Source organism: Quercus robur, chromosome 7 (genome assembly GCF_932294415.1).
Source record: "Quercus robur chromosome 7, dhQueRobu3.1, whole genome shotgun sequence".
NCBI lineage: Eukaryota > Viridiplantae > Streptophyta > Magnoliopsida > Fagales > Fagaceae > Quercus > Quercus robur.
In genome coordinates, this window is record NC_065540.1 from 12,164,764 (window position 1) to 12,184,747 (window position 19,984).

At 34.9% G+C, this 19,984-nt stretch overlaps 1 protein-coding gene across 1 annotated transcript; it reads left to right on the forward strand.

The window, feature by feature from the left end:
* The first annotated feature begins 6,915 nt into the window (after window positions 1–6,915).
* Window positions 6,916–8,142, forward strand: LOC126691023 (E3 ubiquitin-protein ligase PUB24-like). The gene has a single exon (XM_050386108.1). The coding sequence runs from the start codon at window positions 6,916–6,918 to the stop codon at window positions 8,140–8,142; it is 1,227 nt and encodes a 408-aa protein (XP_050242065.1).
* The last annotated feature ends 11,842 nt before the right edge of the window (window positions 8,143–19,984 follow it).

Here is a 19,984-nt window from a genome sequence, read left to right on the forward strand (position 1 = left end):
CCCTAATCTCACATCAATGCTTAGGGAGGTTAAGGAGAATAGAAGATGATAATTTTATATTCCTTTAGATTGTTAAGGCCTTAAGGGTAGAAAGAATTACGTTTTATGTATTCTCTTAAAGTTTGAACCTTGCTTGAAGTTGGAGGAAAGAAATAAGCAACCAAAACAGGGGAAAAAAAGTTACATTTTGCTTTTTATTGTGGGCTAGGATGATAGAAACTAGGATACTTCCAACAAAATTTAATTACTCTTCACTTTGAAATGAAGATTATCTTATTCCTTTTTATAGAGAAGTCAAAGAAAATTTTTCATGATTTACGCATTACCGATGCTCATTCAAAACTTAAGCATCACAACCGCTCCACCACTCCTAACATTATTGACTTGTCCAATTGAATTCAACATTTTCCAAGAAACTTACTAATCTCAAATTGTATGACTATATAGACAATCATAAGGGTACCGTTTCAACAAATTACGGCTAGATTTCAAGAAATTCCTAATGGAACTATTGGCATGGACTTTGTTACCTATCTCTGAGGACATAAAGAACATTAACTAATGACATCGAAGCCAAAGACAAGAGGAAATGAGGAATATCTCCAAATGGGCTTCAACCAAATGCTTTTCTTCTGTAGTAATGGTCAAGTAATCTGTCATCCTTGATTTGATTTGATGTGATTGATTTTGGAAGGGTGGTTGCACCTCATCAAAGGAGGAAATAATTGAAACCATTGTTAAAGATAATGAGTTCTGTTTTATTATCTGTCATAGCCAATGGTCAAAACCAATTGTAGATCCGTGTTGCCTAGGGTTAGTCTAGGATTCTTTAGTAAATATACCCCACATTACTTTTATTGTGAACGGGAGAGTGTAATATTAGATATGTAGCTATTAGGGGTTTTCCTTTGCGGGCATTGGCCATCAAATCGAATCATGTAATGCTATGTGTCTTCTCAACTAAAGATTATAGTAGTACTATGGTAATAAATATATAAATTCAATCAACTGTTAGATGTAATATCACCCAACCAATTGTGCTAGCATACTTATTGAAACAAAACCGTTGCTAGGTAGATTCTACAAGTATAAAGAACACTTGCAAAACTCATCCAAAGCTATAGTAACCACATAAATTTACATTAGTATTGCTCATTTGCGTTTTAGTTTTTTATTATTTCTTTACATATCTAAGGATAAAAGAAAAGAGTGGACGGTGGTTGTGGTGTTTGAAGAAAGATAAATAATTAAAAATTAAGAAAAATTTAATGTTTTAATGAAATAAAGTTTAGAATAAATAATTTGATGTGAGTGCTTTGAAAAGTGGTTAGGTAAAATAGGAACAATATGTTCTTATCTTAAAATAAACATGATTTTTTACACGAAATAATGTGAATGCTCTTATGGTATTTAGCCGTTAAGAGCTTTGTAGCTCAATTAGTTGGCATCTCTAGTGTTTTCCACATAAACATTAAGGAGCCGTTTGATAACGTTGTTCTAATAACATAATTTGTATTTTTTAGAAATATGTATAAGTGAAAAAGTATGTGAAAATACATGTAATGTTGTTTAAAAACTGAAAAATATTGCTTAAATTATCATACCAAACTGCCCCTAAGAGTTCAAAGTCCTCCTACCCATTATAAATATTGAATTATCAAAAACAATTCCCAACAACCATGAGAGTTACATTTCTCTTGAGTATATACAAGTGGGTGATTCAAACCCATAGAAACCTGACACCATTCAGAAACAAACTAAGCAGGTGGACTAGAATTACTGCAAATATTCAAAGGAAAGGAATTCATGACGACATTTTGCGCCATGAATTGAAAAAATACCGGATTTAGAAATCAACCAATAAGCACGGCATTTGGAGTATTATAAAAGGTACATATATATAGAAAGAATAGCAGTGTGTCAAATCGCAAAGTTTTATCTGTCTGTCTGTATACGAGTCTTAGATAGAGATCCCTATCATATCCTAGCTATAGCTTTAGTACAAAAGAAATGTAAATGCATTGACTACATTGACTCTTCACGTAAACAACTTCACAGTTCACACTTCGGACTGAAGCTAGCTAGGGAAGTAGAAAGCAAGCCAAATAATATAATGTACAAAGTTATCAACAGACTGATCAAACCTTGCGATTGGTGAATTGATTCGTACCCTTATACCTTGACTAAGTATGAAAAAACATAAGGAATTTTTATATTATAAATTTTACTATATAATCTTTATAAATTGATATGATAATGAATATGATTAATAAATTTAACAATATATTAAATGAATATAATTATTATTTAGGCACATATAAAAATTATGCAGTAAAATTTGTAGTATTCTTAACATCACTCTAAAAAAATAAAAACTAAAACCCCTCTATCATACCTAAAAGCATTACATATTTCACTAGTCCAAGGTGGCAATGTTATTTATTAATATTTTGCACTTATTTCTTGTTAGATTCAATGGAAAATATTATTTTTGAAAACTAGTAGTTATTTTGTGTTAGGTTAGTAGTCCTAAAAATAAATTAGAAAGTTTTTTCAATTGTTTGGCTTACACGATGTGGGCTACTTTAATGTTGTCCCAGGGAAACTATTTGTGTACTCCCTGGGAAACTTCTTACAGTCCCACATCAAAGACAGCTCCCCTCACTTGCTATCTTATAAGCTGTGAAGTTAAAGGAGTAGTGTACCATCAGTTATATAGTAGCCCACACACGAAAAATTATAAATATTTATTGTAATTTCAAATAATTATATAACAAACAACTTCTATTATATTGATGGAAACATACTCCAAATAAGAAAATGTTTGTTTGGAAAAAAATGATAGAAAAGAATGAAAATGAAATAAAAATTTATCTGATCTCTTTTTTGGATGTTTGAAAAAAAAAATGAATTGAATGAAAATTGAAAATTATCATTATTGTTTGTCTGGGAGTTGAATGAAAAAGAATAAAAATGAATCCTTTATGACAACATTTCTATTATGTATATATGGAGGTAGAGAAATAACAAGCACTCTGGTTCACTGGTGTGACTGAGTAGCGTTTGGTCAAAAACATCTTGATTCTTGAATGATGTTAGATGAAGAGTAGGTGCTTATTAAATTCAACATAGCTCTATGAGGAAATCATTATTGAATTGGTTATTGAGCTGTTGTGGTTAATATGATTGTAGATCTTGTCATTAGTGTTAGTGATTAGTTGGGTGCTCTGGTTCCTGCTTGGAATTTAGGCTAGAAAGTGTTCTGGTTACCATGCATTAATCGTGTATTCTGAGCTTGTTTGCAACTTTTCTGTTGGTTGGGGTGTATTTGGACCTGGTTATATTCTCTTTTTGTTTCAATAAATTCACTTTTTCATTTAAATTATCATGTATTTTATATGTATAAAAATAGGGATATAGGAATTTAAGATAGATTAAAAATTGGACTTAAGAGGAAAAAGAATGTAAACTCCCAAACGAGGTGAAAAGAATATTTTCATTTTTTTTTCCCATTCCATTATATTCTCACTATTCTCCTCCAATTGTGATATATTATAATATTCCCAACAATGTTTTTTTCTCTTAAAAGTGAAAACATTTTCCACTAGTTTTATTTTCCGTTAATCAAAAAAAAAAAAAAATCCATTGACTTAAATTTTAACTTTTTAAGTCATGCTAATTAAACATCATAAAATTTCAAATATATATATATATATATATATATATATAACCTTTGAAAAAGCTCTAATCAAAACAATAACATGCAAGCCAAAGGCCTTGTAGTTGAATTGGCACCTCCCTATGCACAAAGTGTTTGGGGGTCTAGGGGGAAAGGGTTCGAATTGCGGGGTTATATATATATAACCTTTGAAAAAGCTCTAATCAAAACAATAACATGCAAGCCAAATGTCTTGTAATTGAATTGGCACCTCCCCATATACAAAGTGTTTGGGGGTCTAGGGGGAAAGGGTTTGAATTGCGGGGTTAGCAGCATGTTGTAATTATTTCTCAAAAAAAAAAAAAAAAAAAACAATAACATGCAAGGTAATTACAGAATGAAGATTCTTTCTTTCACATAATGTGTTACACTTACACACTGTACTACTATTTTATGTTTATTTTGTGTGCAAGAGTTACTTCTCTTACAAAATGTCAAATTCATATCCTATCAAGCCATCGCTCTTGATGTGGTTTCCACCAAATTCATTGGCTTGTAATTTCATGAAAATTACGTTTGGTTAGTGAGAACATGCGAGAGAAAAAGAACCAAAGAAACGAAACCTACCAATGTTTCTATACCCAAAAAAAAAAGAAACCGACCAATGTAGGTGTAGTAGTGGCAGATATGACTAAGATATTCCAACTTCCAAGTCTATATTATTATTCTATTCTTGAAAATATTAAAATAGAGCAAGTGTATACCTTATCACTAATATTCGTCTAGCTATTTTGGGTAAGTTTTGACTAGACTCAGTCTCAGTGACTATTCTTTTGACTCTAATCGATAATGCAATCCCAAATTCCAATGCCCCATTACTTCTTGTCTCTCAGGAAAAGCTCAGGTGCTTTTGCTTTTGCATGGATTAGGCCGATAAATCATCATCTATATTTACGAAAATGACGTTAATTAATATTACGTCTTAATAATTAATATTTTATGATGTAGATCTAGAAAGAAAAAAATCATTCTTGCGTAATGGGACAAATAAACAAGATGGGTTGGGTTTTTATTTTCTCCAACAATTTAAGAAATTAATTTTCTCGCAGAACTTTTTATTGTCATGATTTTTATGTTTGTAATCAACTTTAATTAATAACGAACAAAACAATTTTTGAACTTGATAAATCCATTTTTCTTTACAACGAACAAAACAATTTTTTTATTTTTTAAGAAGAAAAAAACAATATTTACATTTCCCATTTTCATTCTAAAACTTTTTATTTATTTATTATTTTCTCATTAAGTGCATTTTTTTAAATAATTTGATACTTAGTGATAAGGGATTAGAATCCTAATTATCTTCATTTAAAATACTAAAAGATATCAATTAGTATTTTTTTTTTTTTTTTTTGAGAAACTAAAGATATCAATTAGTTGAACTATAGGTTGTTAACTTCATGAGTAAGAATTGGGTTCAATGTTCTTGTACATTGACTCATGCCGGTTTTTGTAAAGCACATTGATAATAATCAATGAAGCTAGTAACATCATAATAATGTGTATTCTATTCTCTTTTACTAAAATTATCAAAGAATCAAGACTCAAGAAATTAATTACTTTCAATATTGCATCAAATTATGGATTGGGTCCAATGTTTTTGTGCTTTGAACCAATTGAGATGTAGATACATGACAAGTATTTGATACGTGTTTGCATCACAACTAGTCCAATGCATAAAAGTACTAGATCCAAGTCAATTCCCAACTTTATAAAACGCGTTATTAATAATTGATGAGGCTAATAACATCATAATAACGCGTAGTCTATTCTTCTTGACTGAAATTATCAATTCAAAGAATCAAGACTCAAGAAGTTAATTACTTGCAAAATTGCATCTAATTATCCTTGGAAATTTTGACCGTCTAAATCCATTTATTCAAAGGTCAGGGAGGTTATATATGGGAAAAAGAATGTGATGTTATCAAGTTTGTTCAAATACATTAACATAAACATTGCGTGTACATCTTATTTTTTCTAAAGTGGTAAAAGCCATTTAATCTTATTGACAAAAGAAGAAGAAGAACGAATTTCATGATGCTCTCTTTTTTAGTGATAATTTTCTAACTAAATTTTTTTCCTCCAAACAGGGTTTGAAAGAATTTTCCCCAATTTATTAGATGGCTCTTAAGTAGATTATCTTTATCATGTAATTGTTAAGTAGGTCATATAATTCTCCTCAAAAAGACAAAAAGAAAAAAGTAGATCATATAATTTAGAGTATATGTGAATGATTTTTTGAACTCACCCACAATAAGTTAGAGAAAATTTACTCTAAACTAACCAAGATATATACTTTCCATACCCATAATGAACTTTAAACAAAGATAAAAAAGAGGTTGGTATGCCGCTGTCTATAGCTCTATTTATGGTAGCCAAGCAAAAAAAATAAAGGGTAAATTTTATGTTGGGGATGGTCTAGGCTAACTTTATCCCCTAATTTTGTTTTGGTATTTCCTCGTTCCATTTTATTTGTTAACTATTCATTATATGATGGTTTAATATATTGTCCATTTTGAAATGTCACTTAATAGTTAATATAGTTTTCATAACTATTGAAAAAATCAGTACATTTTAAATTTTATAAAGTGATAAACAATATATTATTAAATGATATTTACATAAAAAGTTGAATTTGACAAAGAGACATTCAAAAATGAAATAGTAATAAATCTAATACATACAAAGATATATATAGAGTTAATCATGTGACATTACATATCCCTAACAGCAATAATTATCTCATTCATGGAGTATATGAATCTTTCCTCTCATAAATAAATAAATAAATGATCCTAGAGTCATATGGGATGATGATATATATGATGATTTTCTTTATGTTGAATGGAAGGCTGGAATCTATCCAAAATTATGGACTTTGAATTCTATTTTTCTTCACCCTAGAAATCAATATCAGTTTATCATGATAATGTGCTATATATATTATACTCATAACATTTTCTAGCTATAAAAGGCCAACATCATAACTCTAGATCTCTCTCTCAATTGTTAATTCAGCCGTGTTCTCTTCAACCAATATTTCATTAAAAAAACAACAGTACAAACAATACAACCTTTGCCCAGGTGCTTTTATTTGATATCCCTCTCATTCTCTTAGTCCCTACAATATATATTACTAAGTCAATATATTAAGATAGCCCATATAATAAATACGTAACTTCTTTTTGTATTATTTCATGGATGACATTGAAGTTCCTCAGTATTTCATCTGCCCCATTTCCCTACAAATCATGAAAGATCCTGTGACCACCATAACAGGCATCACATACGACCGGGAAAGCATTGAACAATGGCTACTCACAAGCAAGAAAACAACCTGTCCAGTCACCAAGCAACCATTGCAAAAAGACCCAGACTTAACCCCTAATCATACCTTACGCCGCCTAATCCAAGGTTGGTGCACCCAAAATGCCTCACATGGTATTGATATAATTCCCACTCCTAAACGACCTCTAGACAAGTTTCAAGTACTCAAACTCATCAAACACCTTTGGCAACCTGAGCTTCAGCTCAAAATTATTAAGCAATTGGTGTCACTTGCAGCTGAAAATGAAAAGAATAGGAAAAATATGATAGAAGCTGGTTTGCCAAAAGAGATGTTAGTGTTTATTGTAACATGTTTCAAACAAGGCCAAATTGATGGTCTTGAAGAAGCTCTTGGTATACTCAACTTTATTCAAATCCCTTCAGCTGAAACAAAGCCAATTCTTTTAGAAAATCATGATCTTATCATCAAATCATTGACGTGGGTTTTAGGTTGTGAAATGAAAAATCAAGTCACGGTGAAGTCTCACACGATGTTAGTGTTGAAGACGATCATTGAAGCTTGTACAAGCTCAAATGTACTAGAATTAGTGACTCCTGAATTCTTTAAAAGGATAGTAGAAGTTTTAAGAAGTGGGATTACTCAACAAGGAATCAATGCCGCTTTGGACATCTTGTTAGAGGCTTGTGCATGGAGTAGAAATCTAATCAGGATGATTGAAGCCAACACAGTTTTCGAGCTCATTGAGCTTGAATTGAGTTTTCCTGAAAAGAAAACCACAGAGCTTATTTTAGGGATACTATGTAATTTGTGTTCTTGTCCTGATGGGAGAGCTCAGTTTTTAAGTCATAGAGGAAGCATTGCTGTGGTCTCTATGAAGATCTTAGGCGTTTCACCAAAAGCCGGTGATCGAGCAGTTTTGATTCTTTCAATGATATGTAATTTTTTCGGGACATATATGGTGCTTCAAGAAATGTTGAAGGTAGGGGCTGTGGAAAAGCTTAGCTCATTAACCAAAATTGATTGTGCTTCATTTTTGAAAGAGGAAGCAAGTGAAATCCTCAGGTTACATTTTCCGGAGTGGAAGGATTCTCCTTGCATTGATCGATTTCAAGGTATCAGAGTCAAACCTAGGTAAAATGCAATGATCACCTTCTTCATATATATATTGTTGAACACATATAGGCAAAACGAGCTGCATGTAATTACTTTGACACCACTTTTGCCTGTGACTAATGTTAATATCATATTATATAGTAAAAGAAATCTAAACTTGATTAGCAATATGATTTTTTTTTTTTCAGGATAAATTGCAAATTACGCCTCTAAAGTTTGGAGGTGATTGGATTTTACATCTTGATGTTGTAGAATTTGGATTTTACCCCCCTGAAGTATGGTAATGTTTGAATTTTACATCTTGACGTTTCAGAATTTAGATTTTAGAAGTGTTTGGATTTTACTCCCTAAAGTTTTGGGATGTTTGGATTTTACATCCCAAAGTTTCAGAATTTGGGGGTGTAAAATCCAAACAACCCTAAACTTTAGGAGGTAAAATTCAAGTTCTGAAACGTCAGGGTGTAAAATCCAAACACCCCAAATTTCAGGGGTAAAATCCAAATTCTGAAACTTCAAAGTGTAGAATTCAATTACTCCCAAACTTTAGAAGTGTAATTTGTAATTTATCATTTTTTTGCTGTCAAAGAAAAAAATTATAATTTTTTCTAGTAATAAAAGTCATTTGATATTCTTTATCCATTAAGTAAACACCCCAAACTTCAGGAGGTAAAATCCAATCACTTCCAAACTTTTGGGGTGTAATTTGCAATTTATTCTCTTTTTTTTTTATTTTTTTTTATTTTTTTTATGTCAAAGAAAAAATTTATAATTTTTTCTGGTAATAAAAGTCATTTGATATTCTTTATCCATTAAGTAATAGGAATTGAAGTCGTATATATAAATAGTACTATAAAAAGATGTGGAGGCATTGATCAAAATGATCCTTCCATTTGGAAACATTAGAAGAATCTTAGAAAATGTAGAATGGCTTCTTTATAGAATTTATTTATTTTGTCTGCATACGAGCACCATTGGAAGTTTTCCGTTTTGGGCTTCTAACTCATGAGACTACAAACTTCTAAGTTGATATTAAGAGTTTATTTTTGTCATAACGAGATTTGAGTTAGTTAGGCTATGTTTAGTTTGTGTGCTTTCATCATCCAATTCTCAATTTTCATAACATATCATCCAAAAATTGTAGGCACCATTATTACAATTGATGTTTAATTTGATTCTCTTTACTCAATTCTTATCACTTGTCACTCAAAATATTGAGATATGTTTGTGGTTTGTGAAGTTTGGTTAGGTGTGGTTATGAACCATATTGTCAACACGGGATTTTAATTCATGTTACACAAAGGGAAACTTTCACCTCACTTATATGTTGTTGGTTGTTAGCATATGGCAGCCAAGTTGAATATTTCTATTAACATTTTAGAATTCATACCCAATATTATTCTAATTGACAACCTCACTTATATGTTGTTGGTTGTTAGCATATGGCAGCCAAGTTGAATATTTCTATTAACATTTTAGAATTCATACCCAATATTATTCTGATTGACAACCAGAAATTTTTAGGGGATAAAAATAAACAAAAGACACAAGAAAGAAACCATAGAAATAGAAAAATGGCTTACCAAAATCTCTAACTTGATCTTTAGAAAGAAAATGGAATGAACTCTATTTTGATTTGATTCAAATTTCACGTTTCTCTTATAGTAATTTCATAGTTTATGTCGATGATTATTTTTTGAATTTGAACATGCAGGTTGAGAGAGACTGAAGCTAATGTAAAAAAAGATAATCGCCTATGTGGACGTTTGAAGTCATTGTTGAAGAGGCTCTAAGTTAGAAAACCATGACAATATTTTAAAATTTGGCAATATTGTTAGTATAAAAATGTGATGGATGATCACACCATAATATGGTGCAACCTCACTCATGCAATAACCCCCGCTTTGTGAAAGATGTTACTAACTTCACTAATGTTTCATTAAAAAATAAATTTATGTCTCTTGCCAAAAGATATGAAGAAGTCTCTATAAATACATGCATAGACTTCTTATTCGATTTGTATGTTTAGATTTTCTCTCTCTATTGTTATGTTGATGATCATGAATGATTTTTTAGAGTAGAGATGCCCATAATATTGCTTGTGCTTGTGAAATTGAACAAGCTTGTCCATGTCTTAAAGACTGTTAAATGTGTAGTCGTATAGCAAGCTTATAGCAGCTTCCATATCTTGTCATATGATTAAGAAAAAGGATAATTGAATTTTGAGGACTTAACCAGAGGCTAGTTGTCAAGGGACATGTCTAGAATTCAAATCCGGCCTCCTTTTGTTGTAAGTTATAACTATCAAATTATAAATAAATAAATAAAAAAGAGGCCAGTCGTGCGTGCTAAATAATACAAAACCAAGGAATCATCCTCCATGGGCTGTAGGATTAAACAATAATGCAAGACTATGCATAATATATGGGGTATATTCTGCCAAACATGAAAGAAACATATCGTTGTAACTTGTCATTCTCAATATTAATTGGACATGCAGCAACATTGATCCAACCACAGCATCAGTATTGGTAGTGCCGCTAGTGAACTGGTAACCTGATCTTGCAAATTAGAACTAATGTGGAGGAGATTAGGCATTTAATTGTCAATTTTGAAAGGTAACGAAAAAAAAAAAGAGAGAGAGAAAAAGAAGAGGCATTTGTATCGCTGTGCTAGCATCGTACTTGGGTCAAGCTGATAAACATAACCAGCCTTTCTTGTAAACAATTGGGCCAACTTAGGCTGTCCATGAGTGGTTTTGTGCGTACCAAAAGCCCATAAGCTTTCCATTTAATTGTCAGTTTCATCTTGCCAAAGAAAGTGGTGAAGCTTCTTGAACAAAGTTTCAATCTTTTCTTTTTTTTGGGTGGCAAAAGCATCTGTCTAGTAAAGGTGGAATCAAAATTGCTTGGGCTAATGCTAGTAGAGAGGCAGGTTTGGGGTTGCAAAGCGTTGACTCATTATGAGAAGCTTGGGTTCATTTGAACCAATTGAAAGGTAGATGCATTTAGCTCACTATCCCCAAGTCCAATGGGGTTACCCAAGGGATTGCCATTGTGTTAGTAGAGGCTTCCTTGAGAGTAGAAATCATCTTTTTTTAAAGTATTCATTTACTATAATAGTTTACTTCAATTAAACTCTACTACCAAAATATATGGTGACTTATTATTTGTTAGAATAGTTTACTCTGTAAAAAATTTTATTATAAGTTTCAAAAAATTGTAAAATCCGACTTCAACTAAAAAATAAAATAATTTTTTACTTGTACTATGTGTATGAGTGTGTGTCTATGTATATATATATAGATACCCCCACTAAATTCGTCAATAAGTAATATAAAAAAAAAAAAAAAAAAAAATCATCAATTATTGGTTTCAATTTCAAATACCACCAACCTAGTCAAAGGAATAGTGATTTAACCTTACATATAACGCATTTCTCGTGAGGTTTGAAATTTGACCCATCCCATGAAATAGCGTTGATGGGCAAGGTTTTTAACGAAATAGGACATCTTTTTTTGGGTGATTTAATTTTTATTTGGTTTACTTAATATATATATATATATATATATATATTAAATATCACTTTTTTAAGAATTTTTTTTACTCCACATTATAAAAAAAAAAAACAAAATAAATTTGATAAAAATCATCCAAATACAGTTAAACTATAAAAATGAGAGAAAAATATATTAAAAACACATTTAGGAAAAATAATTAATATTGGTTGAAATAATAATAAAAAACACACATATAATTATGAGGATCATGAATCACACATGATATACACGGTCCATGAATGAAATAAGTAAATTTACATTAATGCACCTGACAATAGTTAAATTGTACATTGTTCTAAAACATAGTTAACAATGAGTTTCAGTTAGTTTAACTGGTAAAGTCTTTAATGGTTAAATAAGAGATCTGAGGTTCAATTCCCGTCAATACTAAAAACTGATTGATATCTTAGTCTGATGATAAAGAGCTATCATCAGGAGTGAACGCTATAAGATAAAAATCTCTTAAAAAAATAAAAAAAAATAAAACATAGTTAACACTTACATTTTATTGGATGGGAATGTGTAACATACAAAACATGCGCATTTTTCTTCAGTCATGGATTGATAAGTAAGATGTGGTAGACAAAACAAACTAGAACGCCAAGGGGTAGCTGGAATAGTTTGCTCAAATTTTGTCGTGCTTGGTAAAATCTAAAATTTGCTTGTTCAATCCTGGTGTGTACGTACTTTTCTTAATAAGATTCATCGTACTTCAGTCTACTTCTTGATTATTCATTGTTAGTTGGATCCCCACACCCACACCCCCCCCCCCCCACCCCCCCCCCCCCCCAAAAAAAAAAAAAAAAAAAAAAAAACGTGACTCGTAGTTTGACAAAAATAAATCATTTAGTTTGCAACTTGCAAAAAATGAGTGTGACCCCTTTAAGGCCTTAATCCAATAATCAATGTAGCATCGACAACTCCCTCTTTCTTTATGTTAGAGTCGTAGTTGTGTTTGTCTAGTCCCATTTCAAAAGCTCAAGCAAATAAATGAGGAGTTTGCGTATGTTTATCAAATTAATCCATGCACTAACATGAGCAATGGAGTTATTCTATTATCTTCATAATTGCAACTAGACAACAAACTAATTATATAGAAAATGGGGTTAATTGGTTTTTTTTTTTTTTTTTTTTTTTTTGTGGGTAATTTAGTAGTTGGGGGAGGAGAATGTGAACTTTGGATATTTTTGTTAGAAATATTAGAAAGTGTCAACCAATTTAGCATAGCTTTGCCTATAAGGCTCTTGGCAATAGTTTTCATTTCATGAAAATTGAAAAACCCTTTTTACTCTAATATGTAAGAGTTTTAATGATTAGTCATAGATTTATTTAAGAATTGGATAATTATATTTGAGAAAATAATCTAGTGGAAACCTCCCAATTTCTTATATCTTGAATTGTTAGTGTAAGGACTAGATTTGAATTCCCGGCCCAAAAGATGGATGGACTCAGGCCTAACAAGCCCAAAACAATAAATTTGTAGAGAGTGGGTTGGAAAACTGGGCTAAAATGAGCTGGCTAACCAATAAAGTAGGAACAGGAAGATATATTGATTCAAAGTAAAGAAAATCATTCTTGACACAGTCCGAGGAGGTCAGTTCTTATATATTTCTCACAAGTTTGATTATAACTTTGGTTCCTGATTGCTACAATGTTTTTTCCTTGATTTTTTGATCCCTCTTTCCTCAGGGGTCTCTTACATTATATATCTCCCTTTCAATGATCTTAGCCCTCTAGTTGTTGATCATCCAGGGCACAACTTGAGTGCTTGTCCTATCGGACACCCCTCTGGCCCTCTGTGAGTTGGAGTAGCCAAGGTAGCACTATTTAGGAGTCTTTTTCACATAAATGTGGCTAGAAAGTTAGTTGCAGAGCATTCAATGCGGTGGTGACAACTTTTTCTTAAATATTTCCTGGCTCCCACTTCTCCAGCACGTTCGTAGTGTGCATCTTTATTAATAGAACCTCCTGGAACTCAACCCTGGATGGTAGGAGTCATATCTTGATCTTGGTTGCATTTAGCTGAGGGGATATTCCCCCTCAAACAACCTTTCCCAGCCATTACGGTCATAGTTTACTCATGAAGTTTGAAGTATTACGTCTCTCTTACTATTGATTTATTCTCGGACCATTTTGTCTCCTTAGACAAGGCCCATGCTCAATATATATTTGGGCCCGTGTCCCCACAATAGCCCTTAAAAACTCCAGTTTTCCCTTCCCATCCAAGGAGAAAAGTGGGGTTTTGATATTGAAAAAAACAAATCTCACACGTTCCCCCCATTTCTGCACGTGAGAGCGTTATTTTGTGTGTCTCGTAACTGTTCCTAACACTTTGTAACCCGCAATACTTCATTAAATACTCCAAGCAACGCTCTATTCCTCGTATCTCACGATGAGAAGTAGATCCTACGGTTGACATTTCCCCTAGAATTTTAAGCAGGATAACTCCCACTCAATTTCCCCTCCTACATAAGACGCCTAAATGGCTCATTCTATTTACTTTACAAAAACTTCAAACTCTCAAGAACTCTCACACTCTCAAACTCTCCCAACTTTCAAGAAGTTCCTATAGTACCACTTGTTCTTTTTTTCGTACGTTTTCATTTTTCTAGGTTCTTTTCTTCTCAGCCAGTCTTCTCAGCCCTCCATTCTTTGCTTCCTTCATTCTATTTACTTTACAAAAACTTCAAACTCTCAAGAACTCTCACACTCTCAAACTCTCCCAACTTTCAAGAAGTTCCTATAGTACCACTTGTTCTTTTTTTCGTACGTTTTCATTTTTCTAGGTTCTTTTCTTCTCAGCCAGTCTTCTCAGCCCTCCATTCTTTGCTTCCTTTTCCTACAGACTTCTTTCTTTCCCTTTAGCTTGTCTAGATTGGTAGATTTAAGTACCTTGTAGACTCTCCTACTGATATGGAGGGCTTCAGGGCTAAGTACCACATTTCGCAGGGAGTAGCCTTGCAGTATTATGCTCCGGATCAAATAGTCATAGATAGAAAGGAAGGGGAGGTTGTCATTCCGATGATCGCTTTCATAAAAGGAGGAATGACACTTCCTTTTAGTAGGGTGACCCGAGACTACCTAATCAATTATAGGTTGTGTCCCCAACAATACACTCCTAACCTGTTTAGGGTCTTAAGTAATGTAGACTCTCAATGAGCAGATGGACTTGGGGCTTACATGGCACGATGTCGTTCATATGTATGAATGCCATTCTCTTGTAGACGCGGGATATCACCTCAAGTCCCGGTCCACTGTTGTTAGGTTGGTATCGTGCCTTCCTAAGTCTAATAAGGGCATGAAGAATGACTACGTGATTGCCTCTGGGGAGTGGCATGACGGTCTTCACTACTTAACTCGAGAAGGAGAGCTAGGTGGGGTACCCTAAGTTTTAGGTCCCTTGGTATGGGATTTAGTTGTCTTAGATTGCATTGCCTTCTTTTAATATTTCATTTTTCATTGGTAATGGATCTTGTCAGTCTGACCATGATCTGCTCCTCAGCTGTTTTTGCAAATAAAAGGCACGTGAATGAAGATGGTCAACTTCGAGCTATTCACTTAATACTGGACTTCGAGCCCTTGTCCAACACATTCCATAACGTGAGCCAGGTAATAAAGGCAGGTGACCCCAGGCTTCATTGGATAGACGTCTCAAGGCTCGGTTTCTTAGCCTAAGAAGACCTTCCTCCCGTTGAACCTCCTTCGCCCTGTGTTCTCCCTTAAGTAGCAACTCCGAGGGAAGAGACTGCCTCCTCTCGCTTATCCTTAGAGGATGAGATAGACCAATTTCACCTTGAGGAGGAAGAAGAGGTGCAGAAAGAGCCCGTTGAAATCTCGGACTCTGAGGGCGAGCTTAAGAGAGCCTTAGTAGCTCATTCTCCCAAACTTATAGTTGCTTGAATAGACCCCAACTCCAAGGAAAACGAGGAGATGGATTTGAACCTAAGGAGAGGCCTGAAGGACCTCATTGTTGTGAGGAATAAGGGGTCCTTGTCCAAGGAGGTCTCCAAGTCCTAAGTTCCTGCCAACCTCCCCTCTCCCTCTTCTCCTCCCACAATCTCACTCGGCTTGATCCCTCTTCCTGGTCTAAAGAAGAAAAGAAAAGAACAGGAGTTGGAGGAGGGTGAGGTGGTCCTTTAAAAGGGGACTAAGTACTAGAAGACTGCTAAAGATAGATGGGCATCTTTTGTGGATAGTAGGGAGGACCCTATTGAGGTCGAGGTGCACCGCTAGTAGCGCACTTGGGCTCCTCGGCTGGAGCTGGATGGCACTGCCATCCCCTGGGACGTTTCAGTTCAAGAGTTCCAGAGAGGGCATTCAGCTTACATCGCTGAAGCCTTAGAGTAGCCTCTTATCCTCCCCAAAGACAAGAACTCTCTCAGGCACATAAGGTAGCCTGACCTCTTCCTGTCTCTAAAGAGGGACCTTGCCATGGTAAGTTAACCAACATATCTTTGAATTCAATGCTAAGCTGCGTTTTTAATCTTTCTTTCTTTTTTTCTTTTTCTTTTATTTATTCATTTATTTATTTTTACATATAGGATTCCTTCGTTATTTTTATACAGGTTACCCAGCAAGTTTTTATGGCCGAGGAGTGGGTCCGAGATGCCCGTAGTGAGGTCAAGGCTGAGGCCCACTCCCGCGCTAAGACTGAGAAATCCCTGGGAATCCTCAAGCAAGAGCAAACGAAGTTGGCCAACAAGCTGATCGCTGCGAAGAGGGCACGTCTGAGTGCCGAAGCTAGCTTGAAGAGCACAGAAACCTAGGCCGAGGACCAGCACAAGTAGCTTCACATGACCAAGATAAAGCTGGCCACCCAGAGACAGCTGGTCCTGAATCTTAAGGCTGAGCTGCAGAAAGTTAAGAATGCAGCTCGAGTGGCCAAGGAAGCTTTTAAGGCCTAGGAGATGGCATCCTACAAATGTGGGGTGCAAGAAATGGAGATGCAGTTGGCTAAAGAGGTGGCAAGGGTGTGTAGGGACTACTGCACCGAGGTATGGGCAAAAGCGTTCAACTGAGGAGGAGTCCCTGCTGAATCCAAGCTGAGGAAAGCTAAGAACATCTTCTTCCCGGAGGACATCTGAGAAGTTCCAAAAATGCTCCCTCCTTCTATTGCTGATCCTCTCCCTCCTCCTAAGCAGCCTTCCATCGTCCAAGCCCCTTCTCTTGATGCCGAAGTCTCAATAGGGGCTGGTAAGGGTAAGGAGGTCTAGGAACCGACCGAGGCCAACCGCTTCGAGGACGCTCTCACGATCAGGGATGTAGTTTCCAAGGCTAAGGATGCAGAGTCTAAGTCCAAGGCTAGAGATACCTAACTTAAAGCAACTGATTCCAAGGAGGCCCCTCATAAAGCAAAAGCATAGTTATATGATCTTTCTATATTTATGTATTTATTTTTGTTGTTGTGGTATTTTATCACTGTTTGTAAGATACCCTCCTTTTGATCAATGAAAAGACTTACCTTTTGTTTCATGAATCTTTCTCTTTCCTTGTAAACTTTATTCTCTTATTGGTGTTGTTACTGTTTTGCCCCTTAATGAGGCTTGGGATTGATAACATTGCTAACAATAGTGGATTGTTATTGCTCATACTTTAACAAAAGCTAATAGTAATATATTACTGTTAATTCAAATAAATTGAACAAGTGTCAGCAATAAAGAGAATTTCACATACTTGTACTGAGAGTTGGGCCTTCTGCAAGGAAGGCTAAATCTTATGGAGATGAACAATATATCTTGCGAAAAAAATAAACTACAGACAACCCTTATTTTGACATTTAGAAAAATAAATAGAAAGTACTAATTTACCCAAGATATGTGGCTCGAAAGACCAGGCAAGACTGAGGTTCTATTTAATACTTAGTGAAATAAACTGAAGTATTAATTTATCCAAAGTATGTGGTCCAAGAGACTAGGCATGACTGAGGTTTTCTTTAATACTTAGTAAAATGAACTGAAGTATTAATTTACCTAAAGTATGTGGTCCGAGGGACCAGACGTGACTGAGGTTCTGTTTAATACTTAGTGAAATGAATTGAAGTATTAATTTACTTAAAGTATGTGGTCTGAGAGACCAGGCATGACTGAGGTTCTGTTTAATGCTTAAAATAACCACAACATGAAGCTTAACAAATAATGTAATAAACGAGAATGTGACAGGGAAGACTTTCATAAATAATAATACATTTTCAGGTTATTTACATTCTAGGGGCGTAGTACAACGTTCTCGTCTAGGTCTTCAAGATGATACGCACCTATTCCAGTCATCGAGATAATGCGATATGGCCCTTCCTAGTTGGGCCCTAACTTTCCCCATGCTGGGTTCTTTGCCGTACCTAGAACCTTTCTTAACACCAAGTCTCCAAGCACCAATGGTCTTAGTTTTACATTGGCATTGTACCTTTGTTTGAGCTTGTGTTGATAATTGGCTAATTAGACCATAACATTTTCTCTTCGCTCTTCAATTAAGTCTAGGCTCTTTCCTAACAGTTCATCATTGTTGCTTGGAGTGAAAGAACTCATTCTTAGTGTTGAGAATCCAGTCTCCAAAGGAATAACAGCCTCGACTCCATAAGTCATTGAAAAGAAGGTCTCCTCAGTGGACCTATAAGGCATAGTTCGGTATGTCCAAAGGACGTATGGCAATTCTTCTACCCATTTTCCCTTTGCGTTGTCCAGCCTCTTCTTAAGTCCACTCACTATGATCTTATTGACAGCTTCAGCTTTTCCATTCCCCCTAGGATATACTGGGTGGAATATCTATTCGTTATGCTTAGGTCACAACAATATCTCCTAAAAGCTTTGCTATCAAACTGAAGTCCGTTGTTCGAGATGAGGGTGCGAGGGACTCCAAACCGAGTGACTATACTTTTCCAAATGAATTTCTTGGCATCCACGTCCCTGATATTTGTTAATGGTTCAGTTTCAACCCACTTGATGAAGTAGTTTGTATCAACCAACAGATATCTCTTATTCCTTACTGCCTTGGGAAAAAGACCTACGATGTCTAAGCCTCATTGGGCAAATGGCCAAGGGCTGGATACAGGATTAAGGACACCTCTTGGTTGGTGTGCAAATTTTTTGTATTGGTCACACTTCTTCACATAATCTTGTGATTACCTCTACATATTTGGCTACTAATAGCCTTAAGTAAGGGCCCTGTGAGACAAAGATCTACCCCCTGTATGGCTTCCATAAATCTCTTCATGCAATTCCTCCAAAAGCAACTCTGATGTCTCGAGGTGTATGCACAGTAAGTAAGGCTTAGAGAAAGATCTCTTATACAATTTTTGGTCCTCGGACAGCCAAAATCGAGGAGCCTTTCTTCGCATCTTGTCAGCTTCTAACTTATCCTCGGATAGGACATCCTCCTTAAGGAACAATACTATAGAGTCCATCCAACTAGGTCCTATCCTAATCTGATGAATGTAAACCATATTGCTCCCTACTTCAGTAGGCTTACACAAGTCTTCCACAAGAATAACCCGAGGTAAACTCTGTGCCGAGGAAGTTGCCAGTGTGGCAAGAAAGTCAGCATGTGCATTTCTATTTCTAGGGGTTTACGATAAATTAAAAGATTCAAATGCTGACTGTAAGTGTCTATCCTGGTTCAAGTAATCTTGCATTCTGAGATGTCTGGCTTCTAGCTCTCGCTAAACTTGGCCTACCACTAGCCTTGAATCAGAGAAGATTTCCACTACTTTTCCACTCATTTTCTAAACCATGGCCATCCCTACCAGCAGAGCTTCATATTCAGCTTAGTTGTTTGTGGCCGAGAAGCCCAATCTTAAATATTTCTTAATTGTAATACTCTTGGGAGATATCAGAACTAGCCCCACTCCAAATCCTCTATGGTTCATTGCACAATCAACTTATACCTTCCAAGACAAAGGTTCTTGTAAGGAGATTGCACTAACCGATTTTCCATCCATGTTCTGCTTCTCTACTCTCTCTTCTAGTGGGGTTTCAGCAAACACGGCCACAAGATCGGCGAGGATCTAACCCTTAACAAAGATGCAAGGCATGTATTTGATATCAAAAGCCCTTAGGATCGTACCCCACTTGACAATCATTCCTGTGTAATCAGCACTCTGAAGTAGAGGCCTAAGAGGAAGCTGGGCCAGGACAACAATAGTGTGTGATTGGAAGTAGTAAGGGAGCTCACACATAGCATGTACACATAGCATGTACAACTGCTCACATAATAGACTAGCCTTTATACACCACTATTAACCCATACAAGTACCAAGCTTACCACATGGGAAGCCATGACAATATAGGCAAACAAAACCTCATCCATCTTAGGTTTA